The sequence below is a fragment of the Eptesicus fuscus genome, chromosome 15 (assembly GCF_027574615.1).
Source record: "Eptesicus fuscus isolate TK198812 chromosome 15, DD_ASM_mEF_20220401, whole genome shotgun sequence".
Taxonomy (NCBI): Eukaryota; Metazoa; Chordata; class Mammalia; order Chiroptera; family Vespertilionidae; genus Eptesicus; species Eptesicus fuscus.
The window spans coordinates 36,130,529-36,149,692 of record NC_072487.1 but is presented as its reverse complement, the minus strand read 5'-3'; the positions used below and the strand labels follow the sequence as shown (position 1 = coordinate 36,149,692).

Here is a 19,164-nt window from a genome sequence, read left to right as displayed (position 1 = left end):
CTGAGGTAGAAACTGGCAAAGATTGCCCACTTGAATATTTAAGGCTGCAACTTGCTCTTCTACTACTTTCTGGGTTGTCGATTTTTTGTTGATGAACCAAAAGGACTGATTTTTGGCCACATCAATCTCACGAGTAATTACAAGATTTCCAGAACTCCTGAACCTAGTTAAAAAATAATTTAAAAACATTTATATTCAAAATACATATATTATTTCAGAAATAAAATTTTCAAAATACTCTTGCACCAAAAGTTGTTATTATATAACAGGGTTATTATAATAATTTTTATTCCTTTTGATATTTTTGTCCATCTAGAGAAGAAAACTTTGACATTTTATTAATATTAACACATAATTTAGTACTCTTTTCAACATTCAAAATTATTTAAACTTAAAATAAAATTGAAATAAATTCCAATATTAATTCCCAAACACTGCCAGAGGATTCACATATCTGAAGTTATTTATCCTTTAATCATTATGCTATTCTCCAATCAGATTGCAATTCAAAATGGGTTGGTATATAAAAGCATGTAACAGTCAAACCTTGAAAATCCCTCTACTTGGGAAATGTATGAATGAAACCAATTCTTGCGTATGCATTTCCAGATATCAAAACTAGCCTGTCCATGGCTTCTCCTCATTATGTACTCCACTATGAATTCAGAGGGGACTATATCACATGGCTATACAAGGACATTAAATGATAAAAAACCTAAAAGAAGGGTATTTACTTATTTCTTGCTTTTAGGAGTACTACTGCACCATACTTCCCATCTATTCATTCATCTTCTTCACTGGGAATCAGCAGCATGTGGTAGAAAGATAAATTATTGGTATCCAATAGCTATATGACAATTTATAAACATTCTATGTATAGATTATACTATAATCAGACCTCTCTAAATAGTAAGATTTTAGGACTTAAAAAATGTTGTTTTAAACTTTCACTTCCAGCAGAATGAATAAATTAGACTTTTTAAAATCGTCTTGCTACAAACACAACAAAAATTGATAGGTGAAATACTAAAATACCTTCATAAATGCACTTATGAGTTAGCATGAAAGAAATGAGTTCTGGTCAAAATCCCAAGTAGGAACCCAGGAGTGAAAAAAAATGAAGTGGGTTTTCACCCTGAGGGCATTTGGCAAAAGAGTAATCTTGCACATTCATGATCTCACAGTAAAGGGGTGTTGCAAATATAGCCCAGAGCTACAAAGGTAGACAGTCTAATTAAAACCACCCCCAAAGGCTATATACCCTCAGTGTAAGCACAAACTAGAAATACACCTTCACTACCACACTGGCAGCAAGGTAAATTGCCTGTCTTAAACTATGGCTTGAACTGTGAAACAAGCAAAAAAACCTCCCCCAAAAGTTACTAACAAGTCAGTCTCAAACAGAGATGCACCTTGAAGTTAAATGACATGCCTACGGAGGTTAAAAAAACCCTCACATTGAAAATACTATATATTGATTGAAAGTGTCCAATGGTCTGTGACATAAGTTAATAAAAATTCTTTCTGTAGGAATCTACCTGAATCCTCAAAGAATTAACACAGATAAAGTCCAAAGACAGAGGGGCAACTCACTGGCTCACTGGAAACACACACATACCAAAGCATCAAGAGTAAGAACTAGCAGAAATAGTAGAAAGTAGAATTACATTGGAATTAATGAACTCCAGAATAAAATACATAGGTTTACGGTATTTTAAGAAAATATTAAAAATATAAGCAGTAAACAAGAAGATCGGAGAAAAAAACAAAAAAACCCACACAAAATCCAAAGAGAAATGGACTTAGAATGCCACACAAAGACATAAAAAGAAGAAAAATGTGAAAGCTGTTAAGAGACATGGATGACTGAAACTGAGTAAGAAAGTCTAACATCTGTTTAATGAGTTCTAGAAGTGAGGGAAGACAGAATGGGTCATAGGCAATATTTGAAGATTTTATAAACAGATAAATTTTCCAAATCACAGGCTGAAGAATCTCATTAAATCCCAAACAAAACAAATAAAAAATAAACCCACACCTAAATATATAATGTAAAACTACAAAATACCAAAAACAGATATAATTTCAAAAACCTCCTGACAAAAAGAGAATTCCTATCAAAGAAACTACAATTAGGCTCATATCAGAAGACAATAAAATTAGCATGGGCTAAGAAAGAACCTTTCAATGTAAAATTTTATATCTCGCAAATACAGCTTTCAAGATAAAGCAAAATTACATCATTTTCAGACAAAAACTAAGTGTTCCACTAGAAGATCCTCATTAAAAGGAACTTTGAAGAATGCCCTCTAGCAGAAAAAGATCACAAAGGGAAGAATAAAAATGCAAGAAAGAATGAAAAGCAAGGCAAAGAGAAAATGTGTGGGGTAATTCTAGACAAACACAGACAGTATAAACTAATAATAGGTATGTCTTTGAAGGGTTTAATAAGACAGAATTAAAACAGCATTAGTTCGTAGATGTTATTAAAATAAAAGTATTTCATGATCTTATTCAGTAGGAAGATAAAGATATTTAATTAACGTTAGTCTCTAATTAAAGTTAAGGAACTTCTAGTCAAGATGGCAGAGTAGGCAAAAGATGTGCTCACTTCCTCCCATGACGATACCAGAATTACCAAACAACCATCAGTGACACCTGAAGACTAGCTAAAAAGAAGTCCGATAACCATACGAAGGATATAAAAAAGAAGCCACAAAGAAAGACTAGTAGGAGGGATGGAGACCTGGTGTGGCAATGAACTATCTTGGCTGTAGAGATTCCCCGAGGAGCACATAGGGTCCCAGTTCCACACTCAGGTCCTCAACCTGGGGCACAAGTGCCAGGAAGAGAAGTCTCCATAACAGCTGGCTGTGAAAACCAACATGGACTGCATCTGAGTGAGACAGAGATCTACTGGAGTCCCAGGCCTTCCTCTTGTGGGACCCATGAACAGACTTGCTCACTCACAGACTGACTTGCTCTGCAGTCCAGTGAGGGGCAATAGCTTGAAGAGCACCAGGGACATATGGGGAGAAACAAAATTGACTGGCTTCAGGGAGAGGGCCAGGAGTGGGGATTGGAGTAAGGGTATATCTTTCCTAGGATGTAAATGCTGGCAGATACCATTACTCCTCTGTTAACCCCTTCTTCACCCAGCCAGCAAGTGCAGGCAGGCACCAAATCTGTGATCTCCATAAATCTGGTCAACACCATTTTCCCTGCCTGGTGATTCCCTAAGACCACAGCCAAACTCAAGCACCAGCCCAAGCCACTTCCAAGAGCTTTTCCACCCAAGCATCTGGCCTCAGCTAGTGCTGCACTTTCCTAAAATCTCTCAAAGGCCTCCAAACCCCAATTAGGCAGGAGCTGGATTCAATGTGTCCTGTGCCTCTTGCTAAATGGCCCCCAAGTCCACAATAAGCAGCACCTGGTCTCACTTTACACTGTAACTCCCATCAGGTGGTCATAAGACTGGAATAAGCTATGACCTGTATTGGCCTGGAATGTAGTTTCAACTAGAAGCAGCTGGCTTCAGCTCACATGGTGGTGCCCACCAAGCATGGCACAAGTAGCAGCCAGCTTCAGTTTGAAACAGTCTCTCCCAAGATCCTCTAAGACCAACATGAGCAACAACTAACCATAGATTATTTTGCAGCTTCCACTAGAGGACCCCAAGCCAGGCACAAAAGACGGCTGACCAAAGTCAGCACCAGAGCCCCTCCTAAGAGCCTCTAGAGCAGTGGTTCTCAATCTTTTTAATGCCTCAATCCTTTAATACAGTTCCTCATGTTGTGGTGACCCCCAACCATAAAATTATCCAATGGTCTTAGGCTCTACAGCATTGGTTCTCAACCTGTGGGTCACAACCCACAGGTTGAGAACCGCTAGCAGGGTTGCCTAAGACCATCAGAAAACACAGATATTTACATTACAATTCATTGACAGTAGCAAAATTACAGTTATGAAGTAGCAACGAAAATAATTTTATGGTTGGGGGTCACCACAACATGAGGAACTGTATTAACCTTTTGCACTCGGATGTCGAGTGTGACTCGACACGGTTAGCATCGGTAGCAGGAATCGAGAAAAAAGCAAGCGAGTGCAAAGGGTTAAAGGGTTGCGGCATTAAAAAGGTTGAGAACCACTGCTCTAGAACCAACAAACCCAGTGGCAAGTTTCACACCACACCAACGAGGTCCACAAACAACAACACCTGAAGGTGGATTCAGCTGGCACCAGAACGCCACTAAAGTAACTCCCACTCCATGGAGTGAGCCCCCACACAACAGCTTGTCTGCTGTAGTCAAGGTGAACCAGTCAGCATGGACAATCCCACCCACTGATGTGCCAACAGCAATCAAGGCTCAACTACAAAAGGAAGACACACATATACAAGGGACACTCCTGGAGCAAAGGGCTCAGATGAAGAGGGAGACTGTGCCACTGGGCCTCATAGGACACCTACAACATAAGACCTCTACACAGCCTGGGAAATGTAGATCTACCTAACACATACAAACACACACAGGGAATCAGCCAAAATGAGGAGACAAAGAAACATATCCAAATGAAAGAACAGACAAAACTGCAGAAGAAGAACTAAATGAAATAGAGCCAAACAATCTACCAGATACAGAGTTAAAAACAAAACAAAACTGTTTACAAGGATGCTCAATAAACTTAGGGGAGAAATAGATGAACTCAGTGAGAACCTCAACAAAGATATAGAAGCTATTAAGAATACATTAGAGGGAATCAACAGCAGATTACATGAAGCAGAGGACTGAATCAGGGATCTGAAAGACAAGGTAGCAGAAAACACCAAACCAAAATAGCAGAAAGATACAAGAATTTTTAAAAATAAGGACAGTTTAAAGGACCTCTAGGACAACATCAAATGTTATAGCAGTTGCATCATAGGAGAACCAGGAGGAGATGAGAGAGAGCAAGGGATTGAAAACCTATTTGAACAAATAATGAGAAAGAAATGAAATGGAGTTAAGGAAGGTGGAAAACTTCTCTATTCTGACAAAGGAAACAAGACTTACAAGTCCAGAAAGCACAGAGTCCCAAACAAGATGAACTCAAAGAAGTCCACACCAAGACACATCACAATTAAAATCCCCAAAATTGAAGACAAAGAGAGAATCATAAAACTATCAAGAGAAAAGCAATTAGCTACATAAAAGGGAGCTCACATAAGACTATCAGCTGCAAAAACCTACAACAAAGATACTCAGCAAAGATATCATTGGAATTGAAGGAGAGAAAAGAGATTCCCAGATAAGGAAAAGAAAAAAGGAGTTCATTACCACTGAACCAGTATTACAGAAAATGTTGAAGGGACTTCTTTAAGCAGAAAAGATAAAAAATATGATTAAAAAATATAAGAAAAAATCATTGAAAACGTTAAAATTCATAGTAAAGGCAGTAGATCAACCAACTATAAACCTACTACAAAGGTTAAAAGGCAAAAGTAGAAAGATCATGTATAATTACAATAAGTTAACAGATACACAAACACACAAAAGAAGTTAAAAAAAAACCAACAAACAATGACAAAACATAAATCTGGGCAGAATGAATACAAAATTTTAGTAACTTTAGAATATGTTCAAAATTAAGCTACCATCAACTTAAAAACATCCAAATGGCAATAACTATAAACCTATCAACAAATTACTTCAAATGTAAACGGACTAAATGCTCCAATCAACAGACACAGGGTTGCTGAACAGATTAAGAAAACCAAACAAAAAAACCAAGACCTGTACATATGCTTCCTTAATGAGACACACTTCAGATTGAAAGACATACATAGACTAAAAGTAAAGGGATGTAAAAAAGATGCTTTGTGCAAGTGTAAATGAAAAATAGGCTGGGGTAGCAATACTTGTATCAGACAAAACAGATTTTAAAACAAGGCCTGTGAAAGACAAAGAAGAGCATTTCATAATGATAAAGGAGTCAACCCAGGAAGAGGATATAACTCTAGTAAACATCCATGCTCCTAATGTAAGAGCACCTAAGTATATAAAGCAAATATTGACAGACATAAAGGGAGAGATCAATAGCTATACAGTCATAGTAGGGGACTTTAACACCCCATTGACACCCAAGGATAGATTATCCAGACTTCTGTCTGGATCAAAAAGGAAACAGCAGCCTTCAATGACACACTAGACCAGATGGATTTAATTGATATTTTTAGAACATTTCACTCAAAAGCAGAAGACTATACATTCTTTTCAAGTGCACATGGAAAAATTTTCAGGACCATGTTAGGCCCAAAATCAAGTTTCAATAAATTTAAAAGTAAAATCACATCAAGCATCTTTTCTGATCACATAGAATGAAACTAGAAATCAATTACAAGAAGAAAACTAGCCTTAACTTGTTTAGCTCAGTGGATAGAGCATCAGCCTGCAGACTGAAGGGTCTCAGGTTCGATTCTGGTCAAGGGCACATCCCTGGGTTTCGGGCTTGATCCCCAGTAGGGGATGTGCAGGAGGCAGTCAATTATTCGCTCTCATTACTGATGTTTCTATCTTTCTTTTCCTCTCCCTTCCTCTCTGAAATCAACAAAGATATATTAAAAAGAAAAAGAAAACAAAAAAAAAACCACGAATACATGGAGGCTAAATAATGTGCTACTAAACAATGAATGGGGATAACAAGGAGATCAAAGAAAAAATCAAAAGATGCCTTGAGGCAAATGAAAATTAAAACATGACCCAAAAATGTGTAGGACAGAGCTAAAGCAGTTCTAAAAGGGAAATTTATAGCAATACAGCCTACCTCAAGAAAGCAAATATATCTCAAATAAACAATCTAATCTTATACCTAAAGGAACTAGAAAAACAACAACAAAGCCCAACATGAGTAGGAGGAAGGAAATAATAAAGATGAGAGTGGAAATAAATAAAATAGTCTAAAAAAATACAAAAGATCGATGAGCTTGCTGGTTCTTTGAAAAGATAAACAAAGTGAATAACCTAAAAGACATTAATTAAATTTCTAGAAACATACGATCTTCCAAAGCTGAATCAGGTAGAAACAGAAAACCTGAACAGACTGATAACTACTTATGAAATTAAAACAGTAATAAAAAAAAAACTCCCAACAAACAAAAGCTATGAACCAGATGGCTTCACAGGTGAATTTTACCAAATATTCAAAGAATGAATATCTATCTATCCTTCTCAAACTATTCCAAAAAAATCGAAGTGGAGAGAAGGCTGCAAACTCATTTTACAAGGCCAACATTACCATGATACCAAAATCAGACAAAGACACTATAAAAAAGAGGAAAATTATAGGCCAATTATCCCTAATGAACAAAGATGTAAAACTCCTCAACAAAGTACTAGCTAACCAAATTCAGCAATACATTAAAAAGATCCACACCATGATCAAGTAAAATTTATTCCCTGGATACAAGATTGGCTCAATATCCGCAAATCAATTATAATGTGATACACCACATAAACAAAATGATTAAAAATAATTTGATATCAATAGATGAAGAAAAGGCATTTGACAAAATCCAACATACATTTATGACAAAAACTCCCAGCAAACTGGGAATAGAGGAAACATACCTTAACACAATAAAGGCCATATTTGACAAATACACAACTAACATCAGAAGTCAACCCAGTTGACACCCTGATCTTGGACTCTAACCTCCAGAATTTTGAGAAAATAAATTTCTGTTGTTTGAGCCATTCTGTGGTCCTATGGCAGCCCTAGCCAATTAATTCACTGGAAGAATTTTGAATGTGTTGCAGTCCAACCACAAGACCTGGCACAAAGCTTGTGTATAGGTACAACTGTGAGTAAATCCATGCCCCAGGTACCATGCTCCACATGTCTTGGTCATTTGGAGGTGTCCCCTGTGAGCTGACCTCCACCCTCCCTCCTGAGTCTCTTCTCCAGCTCTTCCTGCTACAATATCACTTATCCTTATGAATCCCAGGGATGGGAGTTCCTCTAAGTGGCATAAAGGTGGTGGCTAGGACATGAACAACACACCAGGAGGATCTAGTCATGGAACAATTGCTAGACCTGTGTAACAGGCAGGAGGGAGTTTCATGAAGGCAGATTTCTCAGATGTTGTCTTGATGATATCACCAAGCCACACAGAAGCCATGTAGGATCCAGCTCAGTGTGTGGAAAAACCCTGACCTAGAGGATTCTTGGGTGAAGAAAAACATTTTAGCCTTTTTGAAGTACCTCTGGTTACCTCAGATTGGCCCAGGTTTTCAGGCTTGACATCATGGGACCACTCCTTTTTTTTTTTTGTAGGGCTGCCTGAGTTTGTGTTCACACAGTTTCTGAGCTTGACTGTCAGGAGGCAGGAGCTATGAGGGAGGCTGAGGAGTGAGGGGACAAGGACTTTGACTAGGGATGGGTTTTTTCCTGGCCACTAAGGTGGCGATCACTCATCATGGGTAAGGTGAGTTAGAAGTGGCCAGGCCCAGAGGGGCTCAAAGTATGTCCAAAGCTCACATGGCACAAATATCCACAGTGGGATACCTCTGAAGGCTGAAGTACCCAATTTCTCTGGCTTGCCAGGGAGTAGTGGGCTTAAGTCAGACAGGCCTGGTTGTGACTCTTGCTTTGTTACTCTCTGGTTGAGAGGGCTGGAGCAAGTTACTTCAAATCTCTGAGTGACAACTTCCTCATTTATAAAATGGAGATAATGATACTAATTTCACACTGTGGCTGCATGGATTAAGTGAAAAAAAATATCCAAAGCATTTGACACATTTCAAAGGTCTTAAAAATAACAGCTGCTAAAACAAGCAAACAAACACAAACAAAGAAAAATAACAGCTGCTATTATTTCATACATCTTGGTTCTACTCAAAGCAAGAGTTTCTTTCCAAAAAGCACGAAATGTATGTTTTCATTGTTAATACTTGATCAAACTTTGATAATGTGTCCCTGCATAAAAGAGCATGGGGGGGGGGGGGGGGAGATGTTCTAATGGTCATTTACTGCTTATATTATTCTTATAGAATTGCAAACAGAATTGTGATATCTGTGAATCTCTGAATCGCTCAAGGAAATTGAGTCACACGAGAGTTAAGGGAGGGGGCAATGTCTCATGTTTAAAATGGATAAAACGGTGCTTTCTTATTTCTCTGCCTTGCTAATGTTTAGATAGATGACACCAGATGAGGCAACCACTGAAGGTCTCAGGGCACTGCACTGACCTCTCAATGAGCCTTGTTGATACCCAAGATGTTAGTGTGGAAAGGAATCCAATGCTCCCTACTTGCGGGAAATCAAGAGACAGAGGAAGTAAAGGCAGTCAGCCAAAGCCATGCAGCCAGCGCCAAGGTACAGAGATACCTCCAAGACATTACCAGTTTCTTGGTGTGTGAAAAAATGAAAACAGCCCTAACCGGTTTGGCTCAGTGGATAGAGTCGGCCTGCGGACTCAAGGGTCCCAGGTTCGATTCTGGTCAAGGGCATGTACCTTGGTTGCAGGCATATCCCCAGTGGGGAGTGTGTAGGATGCAGCTGACCGATGTTTCTCTCTCATCGATGTTTATAACTCTCTATCCCTCTCCCTTCCTCTCTGTAAAAAAATCAATAAAATATATTTAAAAAACAACCACAAAAAAAATGAAAACAAAAGATAACAACAAAAACCAGCCTTGCTGGCAGCCAGACTATGATGTATTCAACTGAACACAGACAATGCCCATTGAATAGAAACAATGTGCTACAAGGATCCTCCATATCCATCTACGTTTCACAAGACAGAGAGGAAGCCACTCTGAAACCAAAAATGAGACTAAACATTTCCCTTTCCAACACTCAGGAGTCCTGCTTCCATATTAATGCTATCTACAGACCCACTTTCATCTTCCTGCCTGCTAGATCATTATGGATAAAACTAACCAATAATGAATGAATAATTAACTATCAAATTATAGAGACCTGATCATCTAATTGCCCACCCCCTTCTTTCAACAGACTGCAATCCAGAACAGCCCCTTCTTCCCAAACCCTTTCTTAGTCTCACCAGCACAAGCCCAGATCTTCTAAGAAGTCCCTCTCAACTCCTAGTACTGGGATGCCCTGGGTTTCTCTGGAGTCTCTCCGCCCTTGCTGCAGTGAGCCAAATAAACCTAACTTAAATTAAAAAAAAAAAAAAGTATTTGGGAGATGGAACTAAATACTGAGAGGAAAATTTTAACCTTAACAAAAGACTAAAAATTAGTACAATAAATATCCATTGGAAGAAATCAGTAAAAGAGCAAAGGAACCAAAGTTTTAAAGAAAAATTAGTAAAGATGATAGTAGAAATTAATGAAATAGAAAACAATTATATAAGACAGAAACAATTGGCCCAGTTGGCATGACTCAGTGATTGAGGATCAACCTTCTTCTGATTCCCAGTCAGGGCAGATGCCTGGGTTGAGGGCTCAATCCCCAGTGGGGGGCATGCAGGAGACAGCCGATCAATGATTCTCTCTCATCATTGATGTTTCTATCGCTCTCTCCCTCTCCCTTCCTCTCTCTAAAATAAAAAAAGAAAAGAAAAAAGAAATGGCTGCCAAGTGTGGTAAACTGATAACATCTAAGCTCGAGGAAAAAGAATACTATAATGAATTATTGATCTGTCATGAAGAAGGATATGGAAAATGGAGACTGAGGTGCCAAATACTTGCTATGCATGAGATTCACCTAATTATTAACAGCGGTTATTTCTAGAAGTAAAATTATATCAAGGCGGCCTTCATTTTCAACTTTATACACTTTTATATTGCATTTAACAAGCATTACTTTCAAAATCAGCATGCACACACAGACATCTTAAATTTGTAAAAAATACTGCAACTTTGTATTAAATGTTTAACAATGATATATTTCTATTTCATTATCTCCCATAAACTTGTAATTTCCTTAACTATTTTTCCAAAAGGAAATTCTTATAATTTAGGTTTTAAACATGCATTAAAAAACCTTATCTGGATTAAGTATTCTTGAAATTTTCCAATATTTATATCATAATATTATATTACTAGAGGCCCGGTGCACGAAATTCATGCACGGGAGGAGGGGTTGCCTCAGCCCAGCCTGCACCCTCTCCAATCTGGGACACTTTGGGGGATGTGTGAAACCAGCAGTCAGACATCCCTCTCACAATCCAGGATCGCTGGCTCCTAACTGCTCACTTGCCTGCCTGCCTGATCGCCCCGAACTGCCCCCCCCCCCCCCCCCCCTGCCGGCCTGGTTGCCCCCAACTGCCCCCTTCTGCCAGCCTGGTCGTCCCTAACTCCCCCCACTCTGCTGGCCTAGTCGCCCCTCACTGCCCCCCCACTCCTGGTCACCCCTTACTGTCCCCCCGCCAGCCTGGTTGCCCTCAACTTCTCCCCTCTGCCAGCCTGGTCATCCCTCACTGCACCCCTGCAAGCCTGGTCACCTCCAAATGCCCCCATCTGCTGGCCTGGTTGCCCCCAACTATCCCCCCCGCCCCCGCCAGCCTGATCGCTCCCAACTGCCCCCCCCCTCTGCCAGCCTGGTTGCCCCTCACTGCACCCCTGCTGGTCTGGTCACTCCCAAATGCCCCTCCCTGCTGGCCTGTTTGCCCCCAACTGCCCCCTCCCCCTGCCAGCCTGGTCGCCCCCAACTGCCCCCCCTGCTGGCCTGGTTGCCCCACACAGTCTGCTGTTCAGTTGTTTGGTTGTCCCTCACTAACTCCCCCCCGCCCCCCGCCAGCCTGGTCACCCCACGCAGCCTGCTGTTCAGTCGTTTGGTTGTCCCTTACTAACCGCCCTGCTGGCCTTGTCACCCCACGCAGCCTGCTGTTCAGTCGTTTGGTTGTCCCTTACTAACCGCCCTGCTGGCCTTGTCACCCCACGCAGCTTGCTGTTCAGTCGTCCGTCCAGTTATTTCGGTCATGACAGCCCCTGACTTTTTATATATTAGGACTATTCTTTTCTAAAGTCTTCAGGAGAGAATGAACATAAAATAAAAAAATTATAGGAAAAAAAGTGATTTTAACACTTTTAACACTTACAATTCAATTTCAACCATGCCTTTGGAACATCCTCTCTTCACAAAAAAGCCAACCTAAGAAATAAAAAACAAACAAACAAAGTGAACTGTATGATGACATTCCCAGGTCAGGAGATCTAGAAATGTCATTATTATTTGTCAGATCAACATTCATTCAATAGCTTTTCTGTACGAAAAGCCCCTTCATTGTTTCCACTCACAAAAAGCAATAATAATATTAGTTACCATTTATTGCCAGACAGCCTCTTACAAAGCTCCTAAATGGTACAGAGCAAGGATCTAAACCCAGATAATCTGGCTCCAGAATCAGTGTCCTTAGCCACTATAACAAACACACTCTCAGAGAGAAGAAAGCAAGCCAGTGGGAAAACAGTTTCTATAGAATAATCACAAAGAAATATATACCCAATCTCATTACCATTGGAAACTTCAAAGGAGCTGCACAGATTAAATATTATTAACAACCACTCCAATATTACTTATCCTGTTATTAGTCAGGGCATAAGTGTCACTAAGTATTTTTTTGAAAAAAGAGCAATATACAGAATAAAAAAAACTTAAGTACAATGTACATAGACTATTTGAGCTAGTTTCTATATGTATATGAGCATAATCATGAAAACAGACCTTGGGCCTAAAAAAAAAAATCAAATTGGTTCTTACATCAGACAATAAGACACATTGCAAACAATTATCTTTACAACTGAGTCCCAGGAAGATGAAAAAAAAAAAACTTGTTTGCAGTGGCCAGTGCAGCTCAGTTAGTTGGAGCATTGTCCTGTGCACCACAGGGTCTCGGGTTTCGATTCCTGGTAGGAGCACATACCCAGGGTTTCTTTTATGAAATTAAGATCCCATCTATTGCTAAGAGTTTTTAACTCATAAATTACTGTGGAATTTAACTGAATACTTTTTCTCCATCAATTGAGATGATCATGCAGTTCTTTAAAACATGATATATTATGTTAATTTTTCTAATGTTCAATCAATCTCCCATGTGTTAAATAAATTCAATTTGGTCATAATATATTATGCATTTTATGTATTCAATTCAGCAGGCTAAAGTTTCTCTCTCTCTCCTTTTTTGAGATTTTTGCCTCTATATTCATGAGTGAGACAGGCTTACAATTTTTTTATTCTTTCCTTGACTGATTTTGGTACCTAGAGTCATATACTATACATAAGAAATTATTGCTGTTGAACTAACCCATAAATATCTGGTGTTCTGAGAAAAATGCAACAGCTCATTTATTTTTTCTAGTTAGAGTCAGCTTCGGTAATTTATTTAGTTGTAGAAACCTACATATTCACTTTTTAAAAATGTAACATCTATTGGCATAAAATTGTCAATATTCTCTTATAATCTTTTAACTCTCTGCTGCATTCTGATAATGCCCCAGTGGTAATTATCAGGGCAGTTCATGAATATTCTGGTTCTCCAAGCCCATGGTAGAATTGCTTTTGCTCATTTTTTTCTGATACAAGTTGTGGCTTTTTGACTTCTTAGCCTAGGTACCTAAGTGACCACAAAGAGCCTACAAATAGTAAGGGCAAGAATTAACCTTTTGTATTTTCAAGCCACTTAAATTTGGGGGTTGTTTGGATCACAGTGTTATATACCAACTATTACTTTTATTCATTCCTTTATATTTTGTTCTTTACCTACCCCCTCCACTTTACTTTCTCAGAAGTTACTAATTTCATTAGTCTTTTGAAACCAGGTTTTGGTTTTGTGGTACTTATATCATTGTTCATCTTTTATTAATTTGCTCTTATTTTTCAATTACCATTAATAATTTTCTTTGACCTGTGTATTATTTTTTAATTCCAAACAAATTGAAAAAATTTAATTATCTTATTATTGTTTCTCTCTTAATAGCATTGTGGTCAGAGAATATGGTCTGTGTGGTAAAAATTATTTGATATTTTTGATATTTGCTTTATGGCTCAGTAGATGGTTTTTAGAAATATACTATTTGTACTTAAAAAAAAAAAAAAAGAACGTACCCTTTCCAATTGTTGAGTATAGCATTTATAACATGACCACTGATTAAAGCTTAATTATTGATCTCTACAGGGGTACGGCATTTTATTACACTGCAGATAATGCATTTTATTATTTTTTTAACAAACTGAAGTTCTGTGGCAACCCTGTGTTGAGCAAGTCTATCTATGCCAAAAATACTATGATTTGCTAAACGCTCATATGCCTGGAGATATTATTAACTGTGACCACTCTAAACTAAAATTACAATTTATGATATTTAGGCCATATAGGTTATATGAATTCTGGCCCCAAACATGTATTAAGGCCTATGGTTAAGAATTCATTGGAAGAATTTTTCTCTCTACTATATTCAGAGTTAACAATGAGAAGAGTAAGCAACCCCACTGTCCCATTCTGACAGTGTGTTTTCTGTGCTACACATAGTACTTGGCTTCTAGTTTTATCTTCTAGCCCTTTCCCACCACCTTCAGGGCTCCCTATCCCATGGATCTAATTCAAAGCCAGGCTTTAAGGTAGAAGGTAAGCAAATACCCCTAGGGAAACACTTCTAGAGCTTGCTTAAGTTTTCAGATCCATACTATTTTGTTTCGCCCTGGTAAATTACCTCACCTTTCTATAAGCCCAGGAATACATTTAAAAAAATTTTTTTTAACACTATCTAAGAATTGCAAGTATTGTATACTTGGAGAATTTTCTCCATCGATAGCCTAAAATATTTCTAGAAGTGGCAATATCCTTCCAGCTTCTCTACCTGCCAACTTCATTCTTTAAATTTAAGCACTACACTTTTGCTACACCCAAGAAACTGAAATGTAGAAATGAATTTCTAAAGCAAGTCACCACTTTGAAATTTTTTAAAAAGTACTTATGTTTACTCACCTTATCAGCCCGTCCCATGAAAGCAGGTTTGCCTGCTAATCCAAGGCAAATGGCACACACAATGCTGGACTTCCCCGTTCCATTAGCTCCAATAATCATATTCAAGTGGGGTCCAGGGCACACTTCACAGATATCATATGTTCTAAATTATAAAGAGGTGAAATTACTAAGCAGAGAAGAAGTGAAGAATTTTTTCTTTGCAAAAGCATTTTTTCTTGCTTTACATTATCATCATCTATAGGTTTAAATTCCTTTAAAGCCGGCTAATCTTACAAATTTAATATTATTTATAGGCTGTTAATAAACTAGAGGGAAAAATCTATTAATGGGAAAAAAAATGAAAAAGCCAATCTAAACAACATAAACAAACAAAACAGAAAGACACAGATACAGAGAACAAACTGATGGTTGCCAGACTGAGTGTTGGGTTGGAGGCTTGGTGAAAAAGGTGAAGGGAATAAGAATACAATTGGTAGTTACAGAACAGTCATAGGGATGTCAAGTACAGAATACGGAATATAATCAATATTGTAATAACTATGTAATGGTGCCAGATGGGTACATGAAATATTGAGGACCCCTTTGTAAAGTATATGACTGTCTAACCCAGGGGTCCTCAAACTTTTTAAACAGGGGGCCAGTTCACTGTCCTTCAGACCATTGGAGGGCCGGACTATAGTTTAAAAGAAACTATGAACAAATTCCTATGCACACTGCACATATCTTATTTTGAAGTAAAAAAAACAAAACGGCAAAAACACCCGCATGTGGTCCGCGGACCGTAGTTTGAGGACGCCTGGTCTAACCACTATACTATACATCTGAAACTAATCTATAATAATAAAAGCATTATATGCTAATTAGACCAGATGTCTGAAGCCGGGTCTGTGAGGGAAGCCCAGGTCCTGAGTGCCTGCCGGTGGCCGGAGGGAAGCCCGAATCCCGGGTGTCAGAGGGAAGCCAGTGCCAGCAGCTGGGAGAAGAAAGGCCTACTCTTGCACGAATTTCGTGGCCTCTAGTATAAAATAATACTGAATGTAATTGAATAATAAAATTTAAAAACTAAATAAAATGAAAATATCATTAGGAAAATAGATTTCGTATGCCTGTTTCAACTATAATTGTTTGAGTAAAGCAAAGCTTGATATTATTTATTTTTTAACAATTATAATACATGAAAGAATACATCAAAGCTACTATACAAATAATTTTTAAAAATGTTATGTAAGAGAAGCTATGGCTCATATGTAAGCTGTAGATTTTACATTTCATTTGTTTTAAACTAAAATGCTTAACAGTAACTTTATATATCCTAATATTTGAAATAATCCAATCAAATTGTTTTTATTCTTATTAGAAAACTGAAGATATATATCAACCGTATGGTTTCATTTTATTATTAATTTTAAAAAATTACATCCATTTTCCTTGAATATGCTGCCAGAGATTCACCCAAGGATGCATAGTCCATGTTCAAATAGAACTTATTCCCATGGGAGGAAACAAGAATGCATCAACACCAAGTACTTCTGTAATATTCCCTTGTACCAGAAAGCTGCATGCTGTCCAGCACTCTACCTACATCGATAGCATCTAATCCTTATTAGTGGCCAGGGACAGCTATGGCAAAATGTGAAGCTAACTCTGACTCAGATATTTTCCTAGCTTATCTCTGAATACCCTGAATTAAACCCCATAAATAACATCCTGTTCCCACAACTAATTCTCCAAGAATAAATGTTTTAACTGCTACTAATCTACTAAATATAGTGTGGGGCAAAAGTAGGTTTACAGTTGTTCTTATGGAAAACAATAATAATACAAGAATAAACTGTGTTTTGCATACTCACAGCTGTATACCTATTTTTGCCACAACCTACACATAAATAACAACCAAACACATTCAACTTTCATACTAAAAAAATGAATAATTTTGAAATGCCAGGTGGTAGTAAAAACAAAAACAGATAGTAAAAGAGAAGTATTTTCTGGCAAGTTTCCAACCCCACATTTCTACACAGCATCTATCTACCTTTTTCAGATGCTTTATTCTGTTAGCAGCTGGGTCTTAAAGGAACTCTTTATAATGGTTAATTAAAGTAAAACTCTTTGGGGAACTTCACACATCTGGAAAATTACCTGAGGTGGAATTTCTTAATCCCAACACACAAGCCCTATTCTTTTAACACTTGAATATTCTCCTGTGAAATCTCTGCACAACTCTTATTAAAATAGCGTTGCAACTGGTATTTAAGAAAACAATAGAGACAAAAAGAAAAAAGCATGAGAATTTATGGTCTATACAATACACACATATATTATAAACAGGAAGAGTTGCCAAAAGCAAAACAAAGCCTTTGCATTTAAAATAATGAATTGTTCGGACTCTACATTATGTTTATTGGGAATTCCCTTTCTGTGAGTTCCCTTTCATCTAAGCTCCCCAGAAACAGCTATTGTCAAAGGCCCACCTCTTCTCATTTATATACTTGGCCTGGTATCCCATGTATTCTCTATGGCCTCAGAGAGCATCTACATGCTGAAAGTCAGCTCAGATGACCTATAAATGAAATTACCACCTCAATAACTTTATTTGGGAGTCCCACAACTGTCACTCAAACTTAACACATTCAAAACGAAAGCCACCATCTTTGTCATCCAAAACCACTCTTGTGATCTCTTAGTAAATGGTATCATTCAGAAACCTAGGCATTAGTTTTTAATTATCTTTGATTCTACCATTTCCTTAACCTCTACCCACAACACTCCTTCGTCAATCACCAAATCATGTTGGTAGACGTGCAAATCTGATGTCACTTGTTAAAAAAATAAAGAAAAATAAGAAAAATAAATAGGATCCTTAATAATTTAGCTCTCTCTAGCTTCCACTTTTTCTCCTTCCTATCTCCTTCCCCTCTTCTCTAATCAGACCTCTAAATCATATCTATGATGAATTTCTTTCAGTTTCTTGACTTATTTTAGGTTCCCTTCCTTTCTCCAATGGAGCCTTTGCACATGCTGTTCCTGCTACCTAGAAATCTTGCCCTCCACTCCCAACCCCATTGACTTGGTTCACGCATAGGAAACCTTCCCTTGACCATTCTTTTCCCGAACATTTTTCTCTAAGCTTCTCTCTCTCACTTCTTTCCTAAAACTCAGAAGTCCTTTCACTGTGAAAATAAAACCTCCCCTAGTTCTAGTTCTGCCTTTTCCAGCCAGATTTTTCCTTCTCTTCATATCTAAGTTTTACTTCCTCAACACTCATTCATTCTTCTCTGATCTGCAAGAGTATTCTTCTTCCACTGCTCCATCAGAGTCAAAGATTTCCAAATTCTTAATGCAGTGGGCTCTTTTTCACTCCTGTTATCTGACTTCAGTGTAGCAGAAAGTTTTGAAACACTCTTTTTCCTTGGCTTCTTTGATAATACTCTCCCACAGTTCTTCTCTCACCTCCCTGAATAGTTCCTTCTCAGCCTGTGAATTCCTCTTCAGCTCACCCTTAAATGTTGGCATTCCTCCAGGACTTTATACTTGGCCTTCTATTTCTCCTATTTATATTTCCTTTTGGGCAATCTCAACCATTTCTGCAACTTCAACAATTACTTATATGCATGATTCCCAAATCTCTCATGTGTTCACACTTTTCTGTAAGCCTCAGACACTTAAAATACTGTCTATGGAAGACCCTGCCCCCCGCCCGCAAGAAACTTGAAGTCACAGGATCCAAAAGGCGCTTATTATTATTATTCTCTCCGAAGTGTTTCCAGTTCTGAATAACGCCATATTTGACCAATTAGCCAATGATTCAATTCTCCTTTACCCTAATGTTTCCCAATTAATCTGTTGCCAGATAGTAGAGGAGAAACCAAGATGGCAGCATAGGTAAACAACTAAACGGCTGCCTCGCACAACAATTTCAAAACTACAACTAAAAGACAGAATGGACATCATCCAGAACCACAGGAAGGCTGGCTGAGTGGAAATTCTACAACTAAGAAGGAAAGAGAAAAGCACACTGAGACTCAGAGGAGCTGCAGAAGGCAGATGTACAGAGGTGCGCGCACACACGAAGAGGGTTGGCAACTGAGTACGTGGCTGGCTTTCTCAATCGGGAGGGAGACAAAAGCTCCCAACTGCTCTGAACTCCAGTTCCGGGCGAGACTCTGGGGACCCAGACTCATTTGGGGAGAAACTGGATTGTTTGGCAGCGGGTGAAACTCAAGGGTGGCTTTCTC

The 19,164-nt window shown here is 38.3% G+C and overlaps 1 protein-coding gene across 1 annotated transcript in view; it reads right to left on the bottom strand.

Moving 5' to 3' along the window:
• Window positions 1-19,164, bottom strand: part of SMC5 (structural maintenance of chromosomes 5) — an 81,457-nt gene that overhangs the window by 58,706 nt on the left and 3,587 nt on the right. Inside the window, exons 2-4 of the mRNA XM_008142107.3 lie at window positions 14,930-15,071; window positions 12,044-12,096; window positions 1-163 (exon numbers count right to left, since the gene is read on the bottom strand). Of these exons, the coding sequence (XP_008140329.1) occupies window positions 1-163; window positions 12,044-12,096; window positions 14,930-15,071 (358 nt within the window). The remainder of the gene's footprint in view (window positions 164-12,043; window positions 12,097-14,929; window positions 15,072-19,164) is intronic.